General features: G+C 45.6%; 1 protein-coding gene across 1 annotated transcript; it reads right to left on the bottom strand.

The window, feature by feature from the left end:
• Positions 1-11,141, bottom strand: SIRPB2 (signal regulatory protein beta 2). The gene is made up of 5 exons (XM_054573941.1): positions 11,072-11,141; positions 3,197-3,562; positions 1,829-2,170; positions 1,203-1,268; positions 1-149 (listed from the first exon to the last, which is right to left on the bottom strand). Exons 1-5 carry the CDS (start codon positions 11,139-11,141, stop codon positions 1-3), a joined length of 993 nt encoding a protein of 330 aa, XP_054429916.1.
• Positions 11,142-16,250: the final 5,109 nt, after the last annotated feature.

Here is a 16,250-nt window from a genome sequence, read left to right on the forward strand (position 1 = left end):
CTAAGATGAGCTCAGCTTTGCCAGGCCTGGAGTTTTGACATTTTCTTGCCCAGGCCTTCTTTTCCAGCAGGCAGCCAGGACCAGCAGAAGTACAGCTAAGGTCAAGGCCTTCAGTCCCAGGACCACACTTGTGAGCAAATACAGGAGGCCTGGAGGACACAAAGGAGAGTTCAGGAAGAGCCCCAGGTGAGCCCTCAACCTCCCACACCTCACTGCTCCCTGTGGGCGAAGTTGGGCTCAGCTGCCCTATGACCTCTGGGGCCACATTCTTTCTATACTGGAAGAGGAGGTGCAAGTCCTCCTTCCCTGTGTCCCAGGCCCAGAAAGGCTTTGCTCAATATCCTGCCTGTATCTTTAATCATCTTGATAGCATCCCTGAACTCTGACAATACAATAAGCCCTCACTTAGCATCATCAATAGGTTCTTTGACTTTAAGCAAAACATATAAAATGTGTAATGAGACCAATTTTACTGTAAGCTAGTTGATATAAACAAGAGTGAAGTTCCTATGGCATCTCATCAACATTATAATAAAATGACGGATAGAGCGTCATTCAAGGACCTACTGTAACAGAAAACTGCTTTCATTTATTGGCTTCTTGGCTCCTCTGCCCCAGGCCCTGAGCTAAGCACTTCCTAATTGCATAATATATTCCTCAAACTAATCTTGCAAGGTAGGATAACAATGCAATTGGTATAGATGAGGAGGCAGAGACAGACCTAGAGTGGGGAAGTGATTTGCTCTGGGCCACATGGGTCGCAGAAGTGGTGGGCTCCCCAAAATAGCAGGAACAGGACTGAGCATCAGGGAGGGCAACCTGGCTACCTGTATCCCCAGTTCCCCTCGGTTGCCAAGTGCTTCCGAGTGCTAATAGGTGAGGTGACAGGCACAGCTCCCTGTCCTTCATGTACTTCAGCTCTGTTATGAACAGTTTTACAGTGTAATCTTACAAGGAATCATGGGGAGCCCACTACCTCTCGAGCAAGACTGCCCACTGAACAGCACTGTCTGTTTCTCTAATTGAGCTTTAGCAAGATTCTCTGGGATTGTGGTTCTGCAGTTGAGATGGAGTCCTAGGAACCTTGCTGGTGGCAGATGGGCCCTAGAAGAGGCCACTCCTTTCCCATGGCTAAGCCATCTTTGCCTCCCCAGCCTTGCCTGTGGGGGACTGGTAACCCCACTAGAGGCAGGTGCACTCACCTGATGGAAGTATCTCTTCTTCAGGTTGGTCGATGACTTCTGTCTCTTGGGGAGAAGTGGGCTTTGCTGCAAGGGAGAGAGGCGGTCTCAAATTCCATTTTTCCTTCTGTCCCAGCACTGTATGAGCTCTGTGCTCGGAGCTGGGATCACCCAGATGAGTCTGCCAGTTTCTACCTAGGACGGGATTTGACTACTTGTAACCTTCATAGTTACATAAAGTCAAACCTTATAACTGTGAAGGACTAGTTAGACCTGCTTGAGCATCTCTGTGGTAGAAAGAATGATTCATTGAAGTATCCATAGCACTGGGTACAGTGCTGAGCAGTGAACAGGCATATGCTAGATGTTTGTTGAATCATTAACTATACAAGATTCTAAGGGACCCAGAATGGGGAGAAATTAACTCTTTCTGGTAAAAGGAGGTTTCAGAGTAGGGGCTATTTATGCTGGACTTTGAAGGATGAGTAGGAGTTCAAACAGGACATGAGAAAACATTCCAGGCAGAGGGAACAGCTTATGTAGAGGCATGGCAGCTGAAAAGAGGTGGATTGTTCGGGACGTGGTGACAAGTTCCTTGTGGATAACCTCCTGTTTCCCCCAACACCTCCTTAGACCACCTGCCTCACCTTTCACTCTCAGCCTGGTTCCTTGTCCAGACAGGTATTGCCTGTTGGGTTTCCTCTCAAACTTTACACAGTAGTAGGTGCCTGCATACTCAGCGGAGACACCTTGCAGAAGGATGCTGAAATCACTGTTAGAGGCCTGGACCGCAGTCACGTTGGGCTGGGAGATGCCTTCGAAGTTGTAAATGGCTTCCCGGCTCAAACCAGTCCCCCGAAACCACCTGATGGGCCCGGAAGGACCATCTCCAACCACTGTGCAGTTCAGGAAGGCAGTGTCTCCAGGGGTCGCCAACACCAGCTCTTGGGGCTGGATGATCCAGAAGCTTGGCTCTCGGTCCCCAGCTCCTGAAGCCAAAAAGAGGTCCTTGTTTTATTCTCTCTCTTCTTCCATTGTCCACTCATTGCCTCCCTCATATTTTCCCTCCCTCCCCTTTCCCCAATTTCTTCACTCATCCAGTGCCTCCTATTTTCCCTCATTACTCAGTAGTTCATTCACTCAGTAAAAAAGTTCTCAGTACTGACTTTGTGTTGATGTTACAACTGAGGAAAATGAAACTCAGAATGGCACCCAAATGTCCTGCCCTGAAGAAGGTCTGTCTGGTGGTGGAGATGGTGCCGAAAATCCCCCTGAGTTTGGGAACCTAGAGGACTGCTAGGCCAAGAGAAGTCAGCAACCACAGCTTGAACGGAGTCTGAGAAGGCTTCCTGAGAGGCTAGCGTCAACTTAAAATGATACACCCCCCGCCACACCCCCTCACACAGATTCTTACAAACATCTGTTCTGTTTTATCACCTGAACAACTCTTGAGGTAGGAATTAGGTTGCCTATTTTTTAAGTTAAGCACTTGAAGTACATGGAACTAAAGTTACTGATTTAAGACCACACTTCTATTGAATGGCACATCCAGGATTGGGGTATCCAGGTCATCACTGATGAACTTATGTATAACATGATTGATTCCTTGGGGAGTGAGGTAAAGTAAATGATCAGCTTCAGTTCTCCACTCCCCTCTCCTCCCATGGCCTCATCATGATGGCAGGGCGCACTTTCTTGTCTATGGAATTTGAGCTGAGTCATGTGACTTGCTTTAACCAATGGGCTGTTAGCAGATATTATGCCAGTAGAAGCTTGAAATGGGCTGGGAGTGCTGAAACTTGCCTTGTTGTTCTTCTGCCATCTCTGTGAAAAAAATGTACTTTGGCCAGTTTGGGCCCGAGAATGAGATGTGTGGAATAGAACTACCCCAAGCTGCCTGTAAATGTGCGAGTGAGATATACTAATTGTTATGTGCCACCGAGATTCTGTGTGCACAACATGATTGTGGATAAAAGTGACTGAAGTAGGGAAACAGATCGGGGCCTGATACTCACCCCTCACAAGCACCACGGTGCCCTCATCCAGCTGCATTTCTGAGCGCTCACGTGAGCCATCAAATCTCACGCAGTGGTAGGTTCCTGCCTGCTCCCTGGTGACATTATGGATATAGATGGAATAGTCGCAATTAAGTGGCTCCAAAGTCTGTTGGATCATGGCTGTCACTCCAGCGAAGAAGCCATGTTTGAAGTTATAAATTTCCTGCTGGCTGTTATTGCTCACCTTGACCCATTTTACCATGGCATCGATGCAGGAGCTGGTCAAGGTACACCTCAGTAGGAGTGTCTCACCTTCTGCCACCTGCATGGGACCCTTGGGTTGCAGCACCTGCCATTCATTTCTGTTGCTCTGCTCAGAGGCTCCTATAATAGAGGAAGAAAGGTCTTGAGCTGGGCAGGAAGGACTTGGAGACCTAAGGGGCAAGATTTGCAGAAATTAGTCATTCGCTGACCAAGAACAATTGCTCAGTCCACTCCAGGGGTGTTGCTGGAGATGGAGGTGAAAGAGAAGAGGCAGCTGACTGGAGAGAACAGAGCTATTGAACAGAGAATTTACAAATATTAGATGGCACTTGAGTGCTCACCATATGCCAGGCACTGCCTATATTATTGCATTTATTCCTCCTAACACTTCTGAGAGGTGGACAGTATTATCCCCTTTCAGAACAAAAGACACTGAGTGCCTGGAAAGGTTAGGTAACTTTCCCAGGATCACTGTTTATGAGTTGAATGATGCTCCCTACCCCTCGCCCCCAATTCATATGGTGGGAAGTCCTACCCTCTGCACCTCAGAATATGACTGCATTTGGAGACAAAAATCTGTAAATAGGTGATTAAGTTAAAATGAGGTCACATGAGTAGGTCTTAATCCAACATGACTGGTGTCCTTATTTTTTTTTAAACTATATTTTATTGATTTTGCTGTTACAGTTGAACCATTTTTATCTCCCCTTTATCGCCCTCCACCCTGCACACCCCCTCAGCATTCTCCCATTAGTTCATGCCCATGGGCCATACATATAAGTTCTTTGGCTTCTCCATTTCCTATACTATTCTTAACCACCCCCTGTCCATTTTGTACCTACCAATTATGCTTCTTATTCCCTGTACCTTCCTCCCTTTTCCCCTCACCTCTTCCCCATTGATAACCTTCCAGGTGATCTCCATTTCTGTGTTTCTGTTTCTGTTGTAGTTGTTTGCTTAGTTTTTTTTTTGTTGTTGTTCAGTTGTTGATAGTTTTGAGTTTGTTGTCATTTTACAGTTCATAGTTTTGATCTTCTTTTTCTAAGATAAGACCCTTTAACATTTCATATAATAAGGGCTTGGTGATGATAAACTCCTTTAGCTTTACCTTATCTGGAAAGCACCTTATCTTTCCTTCTGTTCTAAATGATAGCTTTTCTCGATAGAGTGATCCAGCTTTTCAAGATTTTGAGTACATCTTTTCTGCCCCTTCTTGCCTGCAAGGTTTCTTTTGAGAAATCAGATGACAGGTTTACGGGAACTCCTTTGTAAGTAAACTTCTCCTTTTCTCTTGCTGCTTTTAAGATTCTCTCCTTATCTTTAATCTTGGGTAATCTTGGGATGTGTTTTGGTGTGTTCCTCCTTGCTTCCAAATTGTTTGGGACTCTCTGAGCTTCCTGGACTTCCTGGAAGTCTGTTTCCTTTGCCAGATTGGGGAAGTTTTCTTTCATTATTTTTTCAAATCAATTTTCAATTTCTTGTTCTTCCTCTTCTCCTTCTGGCACCTCTATGATTTGGATGCTGAAACATTTAAAGTTGTCCCAGAAGTTCCTAAGCCCTCTTGTCGTTTTGAATTCTTATTTCTTCATTCTGTTCTGGCTGAATGTTTATTTCTTCTTCCGGTTCCATATCGCTAATGTGATTCCCGGTTTCTTTCCCTTCACTGGTGGTTCCCCATATATTTTTCTTTATTTCACTTCACATAACCTTCACTTCTTCCTCTATTTTGCGTCTGTACGCAATCATTTCTGAGAGTATCCTGATTACCAATGTTTTGAACTCTGCATTAGATAGTGTAGCTATCTCTCCTCATCTCTTAGTCCTCTTTCTGGAGTTTTGATGTTCTTTTTCTGGGCCATATTTCTTTGTCTTGGTGCACCGTTATGTGGTAAGGGGTGGAGGATTAGGTAATCCTCAGGGTGAGGAAACCCACTTTGCTGCTTTGTGGTGCTGTATGTAGGGGAGGGGCCAGAGAGGAAACAATGCCACTTACTCAGCTCTCCCCTACTTTCAGTCGCTCCCCCTGCTTCTCACAAGCAAATCGGGCCCTTCTGGTGCTGATTCCCAGGTGGGTGGGCTTGTGTATGTTCTAGGACGCGATGGGTCTGTCCAACAAACTCTCCTGTGAGGCTGGGAGTTTCTTCTGCTGCCACAACCCCCACAGATTTTTTCAGCTGGAGATTTTGAGGCTTTAGTTTCCCACATGGGAACCCTGGGTTGCATGGCCTGTCTCGCTCCCCAGTTGTTCCTTCTGGTTTATCTGCACATGAATGTGAGACCACCCGGTCTGCCAGCCACCACCTTACCTGCTCGTTCCTCCAGCCGCTGCCTTGCCCCGTGTCCTCTCCGCTACAGCTGCCGCCTCCACCCCTCCTCAGTCTGGATGAATGTTTTTTCTTTAGCTCCTTGGTTGTTGGACTTCCATACAGTTCAATTTTCTGGCAGGTCTGGTTTTTTGTGTTTTTAAATTGGTTGTTGTCCTTCTTGTGGTTGTGTGAGGAAGCAAAGCATATCTATCTACGTACGCTCCATCTTGGCTATAAATCTTTAATCCAACATGACTGCTGTCTTTATAGGAGCAGTAGATTAGGACACACACACACACACACACACACACACACACAGGGAAGAAAGACCACATGAGGACACAGGGAGAAGACAGCTATCTATAAGCCAAGGAGACAGGCCTCAGAAGAAATCAACCCTGCAGACACCTTTGTCTTAGATTTTTGGATTGCAGAATCGTGAACAAATAAATTTCTGTTGTTTAAGCCAGCAGCCTGTGGTACTTTGTTATGGCATCCCTAGCAAACTAAGTCACCACCCCACAGAACGTGACACAGCCTCAATCTACACACTTGAAGCCTGTTTCCGGAGCCCTCTGCTCTTAACCCTCAAAAGCAGCACACGAAGCCTATGTACTGTGCTGCTAGCGTAAGTGCCCTCCTTGCCGCCTGTGACTCCTTCAGCAATGCTTATTGATGTGCTGGGAAGTGGGTCTATTTTGGGGATAGGTTGAACTTTGAATTTGGCCTTAGACGTCTCAGACCAAGAGGATGGAGGCTGCCTATGGAAGTTCTTCTACACCCAGGTTATGAACATCATAGGTACTAACACTCCATGAGGAGGATGCTATTTTCCTATCTCTATTTTTCAGATGAGAAAACTAACGCTCAGAGAGTTGAAGAAACCCGAAGTGTACCATGCATTCAGCCTGTGTCATGGCCAGGATTTCAACACAGGTCAGGTGACTTAGGGTTCTACTTAACATAAGGTCATCAGCTTTGCCCTGAGTTTCCCTTGGTTTGTGTTCCCATCAGGCCTTGGGAATAACTCAGTCTCACTCCAAGACAGAAGCTTGCAGTATAACATGGCATTTCTCAGTTGCAAATGAGGTGAAGTAGGAAGATGAAGCGAACATTCCTTCTATGAGAAAGGAGATGGGGAGAGGTTGTAGAATTCTAAATTTTTTTCTGCCTGTTTTCTGCTAGGCATTTTCTATCAGCCAGTAAGGACTGCCTCACAGCCAAGTGACACCCCATATTTAATCCTAGGGATGCCTTTTGTCCCTGGTGTCCACAGTTCCAAGAAGTTCAGCGACACCCAGTTCAAACACCATTATCGGAGCTAGTCAGGTCTGTTCTCTCTGAGCCAACCCATGGCCTTCAGGCTGCATGTGGCCCAGGATGGCTGTGCATGCAGCCCAATACAAAATCATAAATTTACTTAAATCATTATGAGATTTTTTTTGTGATTATGTGTCACAATGTATTGAATATGTGGCCCAAGACAAGTCTTCTTCTTCCAGTGTGGCCCAGAGATGCTAAAAGTTTGGACACCCCTGCAGGTTTCTGGTGGGTCTTTTCCTGGCCTCGGGTAGTTTTCTCACACGCATGCGCAAAACAGTGTCCATCACTCAACCCAAGGCTGAGAATAGTACCTGTTCCCACCAGCCAGACTGGAAAACCTCATGATCGGCAAGGCAGTGGGTGGACTATAGAAGACAGATCACTCTACTGAGAGAGAAGTGCTCTGGTCTCACTTAACAAATCTGAAAAGCAAGCCCCCAAAATGATAAAAAGTAATAACATTCTATTGTCAGGCTTATAGCACATGAATAGGTAAAGTTAAGACAATAATAGAACAAAGGCAGAGATGGGAGAAATGTTAGTATACTATTGTAATGTTCTCATGCTATAGTCATGAACCACATAATGATGTTTTGGTTAATGACAGACTGCATATACTATGGTGGTCCCATAAGATTATAGAGGAGCTGAAAAATTCCTATTACCAAGTGACATCATAGCCATGGTAACATCATAGAGCAATATATTCCTCACATGTTTGTGGTGATGCTGGTGTAAACAAACCTATTGCACTGCCAGTGATATAAAAATATAGTACATATAGGTATGTGCAGTACATAATAGTTGATGATGATAATAAATGATTACGTTACTGGTTTATATATTTACTATATTGTACATTTTATCATTATTTTAGAGTACTCTTTCTACTTACAAAATAGAACTTTTCTCTAAAACGGTATGCCATGACCTGGCCATGAGGTTCAGTTGGTTGGAGCATCATTCCATGCACTGAAAAGTTGCTGGTTCAATTCCTGGTCATGGCACATACATACGTTGTGGGTTTGATCTCCAGTCTTGGTATATACAGGAGGCAGCCAATTGAAGTTTTCTCTCTCTCCCCCTCTCTCTCTAAAATAAATGGAAACGTGTCCTTGGGTCAGGATAAGAAAAAGAAACATTGTATCATGGTTATTCTGGTAGCAGCCTCACACATCTCATGTTTATTGCTTCTCTTCATTCCATCATTTTCTCTTGTGAATAATTTAATCTCTTGTTGTTTTGTTTATCATGGCCCCTAAGTGTTCACATAATGACAAATTCACCTAATGATGCATTTCTCAGCCCCTGTCTTTAAGCAATGCATGACCGCATATATGAAATAGTATGATCAAAGGTAGATGGTGATAAATTAAAGATGTATAAAATAAACCCCATACCACTAAACTACAAAATAAAGTTATAGCTAATCAGCCAATAAAGGAGACAAAATAGTATTATGAAAATATTCATTTACCCCCTGGCTGGTGTAGCTCGGTGGTTTGAGTGCTGGCCTCCGAACTGAAGGGTTGCTAGTTCGTTCCCAGTCAGAGCACATGCCTGGGTTGGGGGCCGGGTCCCCAGTGGGGGGCTGTGTGAAAGGCAACCCTACATTGGTGTTTCTCTCCTTCTCTTTCTCCCTTCCTTACCCTCTCTAAAAATAAATAAATAAATAAAATCTTGAAAAAATGATAAAAATATTCAATTACAAAAAATATACATAAATCTAGTCATACAAATATCACCTTAAATGTAAATGGTATAAATATCCTAGGTAAATATTAGATATTGTCATATTGGATACAAAAGTAAGACCCAACTATCTGTTGCTTATGAGAAATACACTTTAAATATAAAAGGTTCAAATAGGTTAAAAAATGATATAAAAATATAAAGCATGCTAGCACTAATTCAAAAGAAAACTGGATTGGCTGTATTAATATCAGATAAGGTAGACTTCAGAGCATTATGAAGAATGTCACTTCATAATGATAAAGGAATAAATTAATCAAGAAGACACACAACTCCCAAACATTTATGCTCCTAAGAACCGAACTTCAAAGTATATAAAGCAAAACCCAACAGAACTGCAGGGAGAAATAGACAAATCCACAGTTATAGCCTGATATTTCAATATCCCTTCTTTCAATAATTGATGGAGGGTTCAGCACAACATAAACGCTAAGCATATTAGTTATCATTATTCAAGGAAACCAGCGCAGAAAAATGAAGCAGTTCCTCAAGTGACAGCCAATAAAGAAGGGAGCATCCAGGTCTGGCCCCATATTTGGGTTCCACCAGGGTCCCTTCTGGGGTGACCATCCTGGAGAACCCAAGATATGATGAACAGAATCTAGATCTCAACAGGGCCTGGGGACAAGGGACCCCATTGAGCAAGAGATGGAGTGAGCCAACTGAGAGCCAAGCATCTTGTCTGGTGGATCACAGTGTTCTGGGCTCAGAGGCTGAGCGTTACCCAGAAACCCCAAGACTCTGGAGCTAAAACACACTGATCTGTATGATAATAGCCAATAGTTATTAAATCTTTACATTGTGCCAGGTACAAGTTCACCCCTGAAACAGCACAGGTTTGAACTGCATGGGTCCACCTTTACGTGGATATTTGTCCCCCATAAATACAGACAGCACTATAAATGTATTTTCTCTTCTTTATGATTTTCTTAATAATGTTTTCTTTTCTTTAGCTTATTTAATTATAAATATACAGTACATAGTACACATAAATACAACATTTGTATTAATTGACTGTTTCTAAGGTTTCTGCTCAACAGTAAACTACCATTAAGTTTTTGGAGAATTATGGTTTTTAATTGCATGGGAAGTCAGAACCTCTAACCCTTGTACTGTTCAAGGGTCAACTGTCATTATAGGTATTATCTCATTGAAATGTTCTAACAAAGTCATAGGTGGGTCCTATGATTAGTCTTGTTTTACAGAGAAGGAACCCCGAGGCTCACAGAGAAGTTACTTAAAACAATCGGCGGTGAGATTTGTCTCGGGCTGGGCCAGGGCTGGCTCATGGACACTCGAAGTGAACAGTCACAGGGGACACCATGCTTAGCCGGGCCCCATGCTTGAGTTAATGCTTTTCTGTTGCCTTAAAATTCTTAACACTTTTTTGCCCATCTGTAAATGAGAGGATCAGAAAACTCTGGTACAATTTACACAATGGAATACTATGTAGCAGAAAGAAAGAAGGTGCTCCTACCCTTTGCAACAGCATGGAGGGAACTGGAGAGCATTATGCTAAGTGAAATAAGGCAGGGGGTGAAAGATAAATACCATATGATCTCACCTATAAGTGGAACCTATTCAAAAAAAAGAAAGAAGAAAAAAAATATAACCAGAGACATTGAAATAATGAACAAACTGACAGTAGCCAGAGGGGAGGGGGGCGGGGATAACAGGGTGGGGAGAAAGGGGAAGAAGAGTTGTCAAGGAACATGTTTACCGGACACTTGGACAAAGCCAAAGGGAGGTAGGATGGAGGGTGGGAGGTGGGGACAGGTGGGGCAGGGGGGAGTGGTAGGGAAAAAATGGAAACAACTGTACTTGAAAAACAAAAAAAAATTCATAACACTTTTTGAAGAAAGGACTTGTGTTTTCATTTTGCGCTGGGCTCTGCAGATAATATCAACAGCCCAAACTATACCTCACCATTTTTATGTTTAATACTCCCAACATGCCTAGCGAAAGATCTCATTAGTGGTCCCGCTATGTAGAAGAGCTGTGGCAGCTGACATGGGCACGCAAGTATCCGAGCTAGAAACCACCTGGCATGAGCCCAAAGCCTGGGAGCTCAACTTGAACTGTGCTGCCTAAGAAGTTCTGCTTCTTGGGACACTGGGTACATGGTCTGCTGGGGTCAGGAAAGTTCTCAACACCCTCCTCCTACGTTCTCTTGGTGGGTTTGAGCCCCACCATGCATGCCAGAGCACCGGCCAGGGGTACATTTGGTTCTGTCCCAGATACTACTCACCTGAGAGGACAAGAAGCAACACCAGCAGCTTGGAAGGAGGCGAACGGGCCTGGTGGAGAGGGGCGGGCATGATGCGGGGCACGTGGCGCCTCCTGTGGTCCCTGAGACTGGCTGCCTCTTTGCTCTCTGATGCGTGTTGGAGCCTGAAGTGGAGCCTGTGGGCAAGGCTGTGCCTGCTTCTCACAGTGAGGTCTGCTTGAGGAAGTGTGTTTACTACATCAAGATGAGACTGCTGATGCCAGAGGAAAGAGCCTGGTGGAGGGGTTTCCAGCTCTTGTGTCTGCGCAGTAGTTCCTGTAATCGCTGGAAAAACTTTGATGATCCGTTGCCGCAGACTCTGCCCCCAACATTTGGGAGGGAGATGAGTATGGCTGTCATAATGTGTGCTCAGGTCAGCCAAGCTTTGGGTCAAGTGTGGGCTTTTTCTCTTCCTGTTTGAGTGACCTTTCAAACTCACTTGCCATCTCTAAGCCTTTTTGTTTCTGAGTCCATTAAGGAAATCCCAGGCTCTTCCAGACTCTGGTAACCTCATTAGCCACAGTGCCTGGGTTCGAATCTTGGCTTTACCCAATCATTACAATCATTTGAGCACTTTGTGTTTCAGTTTCCTGGTCTGTAAAACAACAAAAATATGGTTGCATGTATGGGGAAGAGTAAGCACTGTATAGGCTGACATCATTCTCTTTCAGATCCACTTAGTCTTTCCCAGGAAAAAAAAAAAAAAAAAAAAAAAAAAGCTTATGCTTTCAGCAATTTCCTCTTTCACTCCTGCTCCAGAGAGTCCTGGCTGCAGAGAAAACTGAAGTTTCTTTCTAGGGCAGGGCAGTAGCCTTGGGTCTGAGCACTGTCATGAGGAAGACCTGGTCCCTGCAAATTTTGTCCTGGGTCTGCTGAGGTGTGGCCTGCCCTGCCTGGGACTTGGGGAACACTTGCATTGGCACCACTGCTAAATCCCGTTGCTCCCTTTACTGTCCTCCTTTTGAAGAGACCCATATATAGGAGCCTCTTTAAACTGACAACAAGCCTAAAAAGTTTCATGAGACCCTCAGCACCTCGATGTCACCCTCCCAGGGGAGATTCTGAATCATCTGCTCATCTGTGTGGATTCCTTTCTCAGCTATTCTTTTATTTTCATGGTTCATGAAAAATTAATTTAATTTGTTTTATTAGGTCAGGCATTATATCACTCAGCTATTGGTATGTAACAACCATCCCAAAATGTGGTGTCTTAAAACAATAACCATGTATTTAATTCATGAGTCTGTGGGTTGATAGTTTCGTCTAGGCTCCGCTCCATGGTTCTTTGCACGTCTGCTGATTGTTCCTGCACTTGACTTCAGTGGCAGGGTGGCTAGGTAGTTCTGCTACTGTGACAGGCCAACTGTCACCTGGGCCACCTTAGCTCTTCTCCATGGGGTCTCATATTCTTCAGGGGGCTACTCTGGGCTTGTTCCCATGAGAGAGGCAGCTTTGAGAGAGAGAGCAGAAGTTGCAAGGTCCAATTCCACTTCTGCCACATTCTTTGGCCAAAGCATGTCATAAGATTAGACCAGGTTCATGGGTTGAAAAATGGACTTCACCCCTCGATAGGAGGAACCACACAAGCACATTGGAATGGGCGGGGGTAAAGGGAGGGGGTAAAGAATTGTGAACATTTTGGTAACTTGTCTACCATGGGCACCCACAGGATTCAGAATTCACAGGTTTCAAGGTCTTTTATAAGGCTCCCAGATATTACCTTCCTCAGGGTTAACCGTAGCCACCCAGCTTCTGGAGATGTTCAATTCCTTCAGTTCTGATCTGCTGCCCAGGAGCCAGATGCGTCATGGCCCCTTTGCAAGGCCTGTGACCTCCCAGATGCCCCAGGAAGCCAGGCCATGGTCTCTTCTGCTCTCAAATCTCTAAACATATGTGATCCTAATTTCACCCAGAGTTTGTACCCCAGGGTCTTGGGGGTGCCAGGACCCTAGCACCTCCACTCCTGCCCAAGCACCCCCTTCTTCTTGCCGCCTTCCACCAAGTCACAAGGGGAGGCATTCCCCTTTCTTCCTTCTGTAGGGACTTTCCAACCCTCAGCCTTCTCCTAACAGCTGGTCTCCTTTGTTCTCGCTGGGACCCCTCAAGCCCCCTCCTCCAGGCAACAAATCTCAGGCACCGGCTTTGATAAGAAGCAAGGCTGCTTGGGAGGGAACTGGATTATCGTGAGAGGGAAACGGAAAACACAGTAAACAAGCCAAGGGAAAACATTCGACCTCATCAGCACTCAAATACCAGCCTAAAGAACAGCAACAATGGTGATTTTGCAATCAGCATTTATCTGCATTCCTTTGTCTGCTGTCTCTTTCCTGAGGGCTAAAAGCCTGAGACCCACAATTTCCAGGACTCTCAGCATTGTTCTGGACTAGCTTCTACTGAGAAGGGGTGCTGCATTTGCTTTGGAAGGTGAAGGGGAAGGAGAGGAATGATTGCTTTTCTAGAAACGGAGCAGGGCAAATGTGTGGGTATCAGCAGGCGGCAAACATTAGGTTTTGCGGTGGCCCCCACAGTCTCTTCTGTAAATGACCTAAAGTCACAGGCAACTGTGGTCATTAGTGGCCGGTGCCTGTGAGTCTTTGAGATTCTTGATTCTCCAAGAACTAGCTCTGAACTTGGGAGACAGAGCCTCAGAATGTCTAGGCTGAACCTAAACTTTGTGTGTGTTACGGGGGGAGGGGCAGAGAGAGAGAGAAAGAGAGAGAGAGAATTATTAGGGGGAGGCCACTGAGTGGGGCAAAAGAACTCTTCTGGCCTTGGTCTAATGAGGTGACATGAATATAGGCAAATTATGACTCTCTGGGGCTTATTTCCCCATCTCCAAAAAGGATAATAATATTCACTGCTTTTGAGAATTAAATGAAATAACCTGTCTGGCGCATCATCAATACTGCATGAAAGGTTTTAAAACAGGAGGCTAAATGAGACTTTGATCACTGAGGCTCCAAAGGTGAGAACAAGAGATGTGGGTATCTCTGCAAATTGAGGGGCTGGATCATTTATCTACACAGACTGTGGGGAAGAGATGGCCAGAGGCTACTTGTGCTGTGCTACCCTGGAAGTACATAAGGGGAGGCCCGGTGAGACATTAGAGTGGGGCCTTCTTTAGAACACGGATTGTGGAAATACTTAGGAGAGGGAAGAGGAGTTTAACTGCACCTCAGGCTGACTGAAGGGTTTAAGAGCTTGACGTGTATCCCGTGGAATTTTCACTCTCACACCCAGACAAACGTGGGGTGAGGGCTGGCGGGCTGCTTGGCACTGTGGCCTGACGTTTCCTGGGGTACAGCCCTGGGGAACGCAGGAAAGTGATGCGTGAGAGGATTATATTTGACCTCTCCATCCACCAGTTAGCGCTGTGTCACTAAAGGGGGAAAAAGGGGAGGAGAATGGGTAGGAACCCCCCCTCCCCTCCCTCACCCCGATCTTGGGGGAAGCTAGAGACAGCAGTGAGAGGAAGAACAAATGGAAGAACAAGGTGGGAAATGGCCAAGAAGCTCACCCGTCACTCAGCCTCATGCAGGTTTCCCATGTAACCAGGTCTGAACCTGGTCCCAGTTGGGGGAGAGGAAACTGCAGATGGAGAGAATTGTAATTTCGACTACCCAAAAAATGGGTACATTTTACCTATTTGGAGGGATGACTTGGTAGAGCTTATTTGAAAGGCAGGGTGAAGAATGCAGCAGCTTTCTCCTTGAACCCTACCAAGCCCAGTACATCTGACAAACTGACTGTAGGAACAGGAGCACAAGGTGTCTGTTTAAGAGGGTTGGGTGACCTTCACCTGAACAGCCGTTGGAAGACACTCTTTGTCTCCCTCTTATTTCAGCCTGCAATGTGAGGGGCCCCTGGGTTCTGAGCCCTGGCGCTCCTGTTCGGCCCCTCATCTTACGCAGAGAGGGGGGTCCTGTGAGTAGCAGAGCTGGCAGAGGTGGCCGGGGCATTAGTGTGGGTGGGCTGGATATGGCGAACCATGGTGCCCCCGCGGTATGCTCTCTGATGACCAAAGACCCACCTTGAGAAGGAAGGGGCAGGGGCAGGAGAGTGCCTGGGGCCAGAGCGGGGACAGGAAAGGATTTTTGGCCCTACCCCTCAGAGGAGGTACAGTAAAGAGAAGCTTCTTCCTCCCTCCCTGGAACCTGGTGATGGCACCTGACAATGTCCCACATCAGAGATTGTGTCTTTCAGTGGCTGGGGAAATGGCAGGCATTCATGAGCCCTGGACCTGAGTCCAGATCTCACCCATCCCTCCCTACTGCCCAGTACGCATTGCTGTCTTCCCAAAACAATGCTTTTCCTAAACATTGTGGTTCCTAGAGACTTTTAGCTGTAGATTATGGGAGATGTTAGAGCTGGCAGGACCAGGGAATTTTCTCTGCAACCATGAACCTTAAAATACCCCTTTCTTCTCCTCCCCCTGTGCATCCTGCCTTCCATTCATCCTTCTCTCTATTATTTCTTCCATCTATTCAACACTAGACATTGTATAATGTAGTCATTCAACAAATACCAAGCATCCACTAAGTAAGTACCAGGCACTGTTCTTGGTGCTTAGGATACATCAGTGAAGTAAGCAGACAAAACTCACTGCCCTTTAGGAGCTTACACTGCAAGGGGTGGGAGGAAGGAAGGCAATAGGTAATAAATAATAAAGCAAAAAGTAAATTGTGCAGTATGTTAGAAAATGGTACGTCCTATGGAAAAACATGGGAGAGTAAAGGTGATGAGGTGAAATGGTGGAAAGGGGCCATGAAGGACTTAGGCTTATAGCCACAGTGATATGAGAGGCTATTGCAAGGTTGGGAGCAGAGAGGGACTGGATCTGACTCTTGTTTTAAAAGGATCCTCTGCTGGCTGCATTGAGAATGGATGAGAGAGGCAAAAACAGAAGCGGGGAGGCCAATGAGGAACTAATTGCAGCCATTCGGGACCGAGGATGGTGAGTCGGTGAGTCTAGGCAGTGGAGATAGAAAGAAGTGGACACACTCTGGGTACGTTTTCGGGTTGAGTAAATATAATTTCCTGATAGAAAGGATGCTGGGTGAGAGGGAAGAGGAGTCAGGATGCCTCCTAGATTTTTAGCTGAATTACCTGCAGTAATGGAGTTCCTGGCAACGGAAGTGGGGAACTCTGTGAGTGAAGCAGG

Source organism: Pteronotus mesoamericanus, unplaced genomic scaffold (genome assembly GCF_021234165.1).
Source record: "Pteronotus mesoamericanus isolate MK-2021 breed Mesoamerican mustached bat unplaced genomic scaffold, CSHL_Meso_final contig_25, whole genome shotgun sequence".
NCBI lineage: Eukaryota > Metazoa > Chordata > Mammalia > Chiroptera > Mormoopidae > Pteronotus > Pteronotus mesoamericanus.

What these genes read in the sequence shown, in the direction of transcription:
- SIRPB2 (XM_054573941.1), bottom strand. Translation starts at nt 11,141, where the DNA reads ATGCCCGCCCCTCTCCACCAGGCCCGTTCGCCTCCTTCCAAGCTGCTG. An exon ending in CACCGTGGTGCTTGTGAGGG is followed by an intron (nt 2,171 to 3,196) that starts GTGAGTATCAGG and finishes TTTTGGCTTCAG; the next exon opens with GAGCTGGGGACCGAGAGCCA. An exon ending in AGAAGAGATACTTCCATCAG is followed by an intron (nt 150 to 1,202) that starts GTGAGTGCACCT and finishes TGTGTCCTCCAG; the next exon opens with GCCTCCTGTATTTGCTCACA.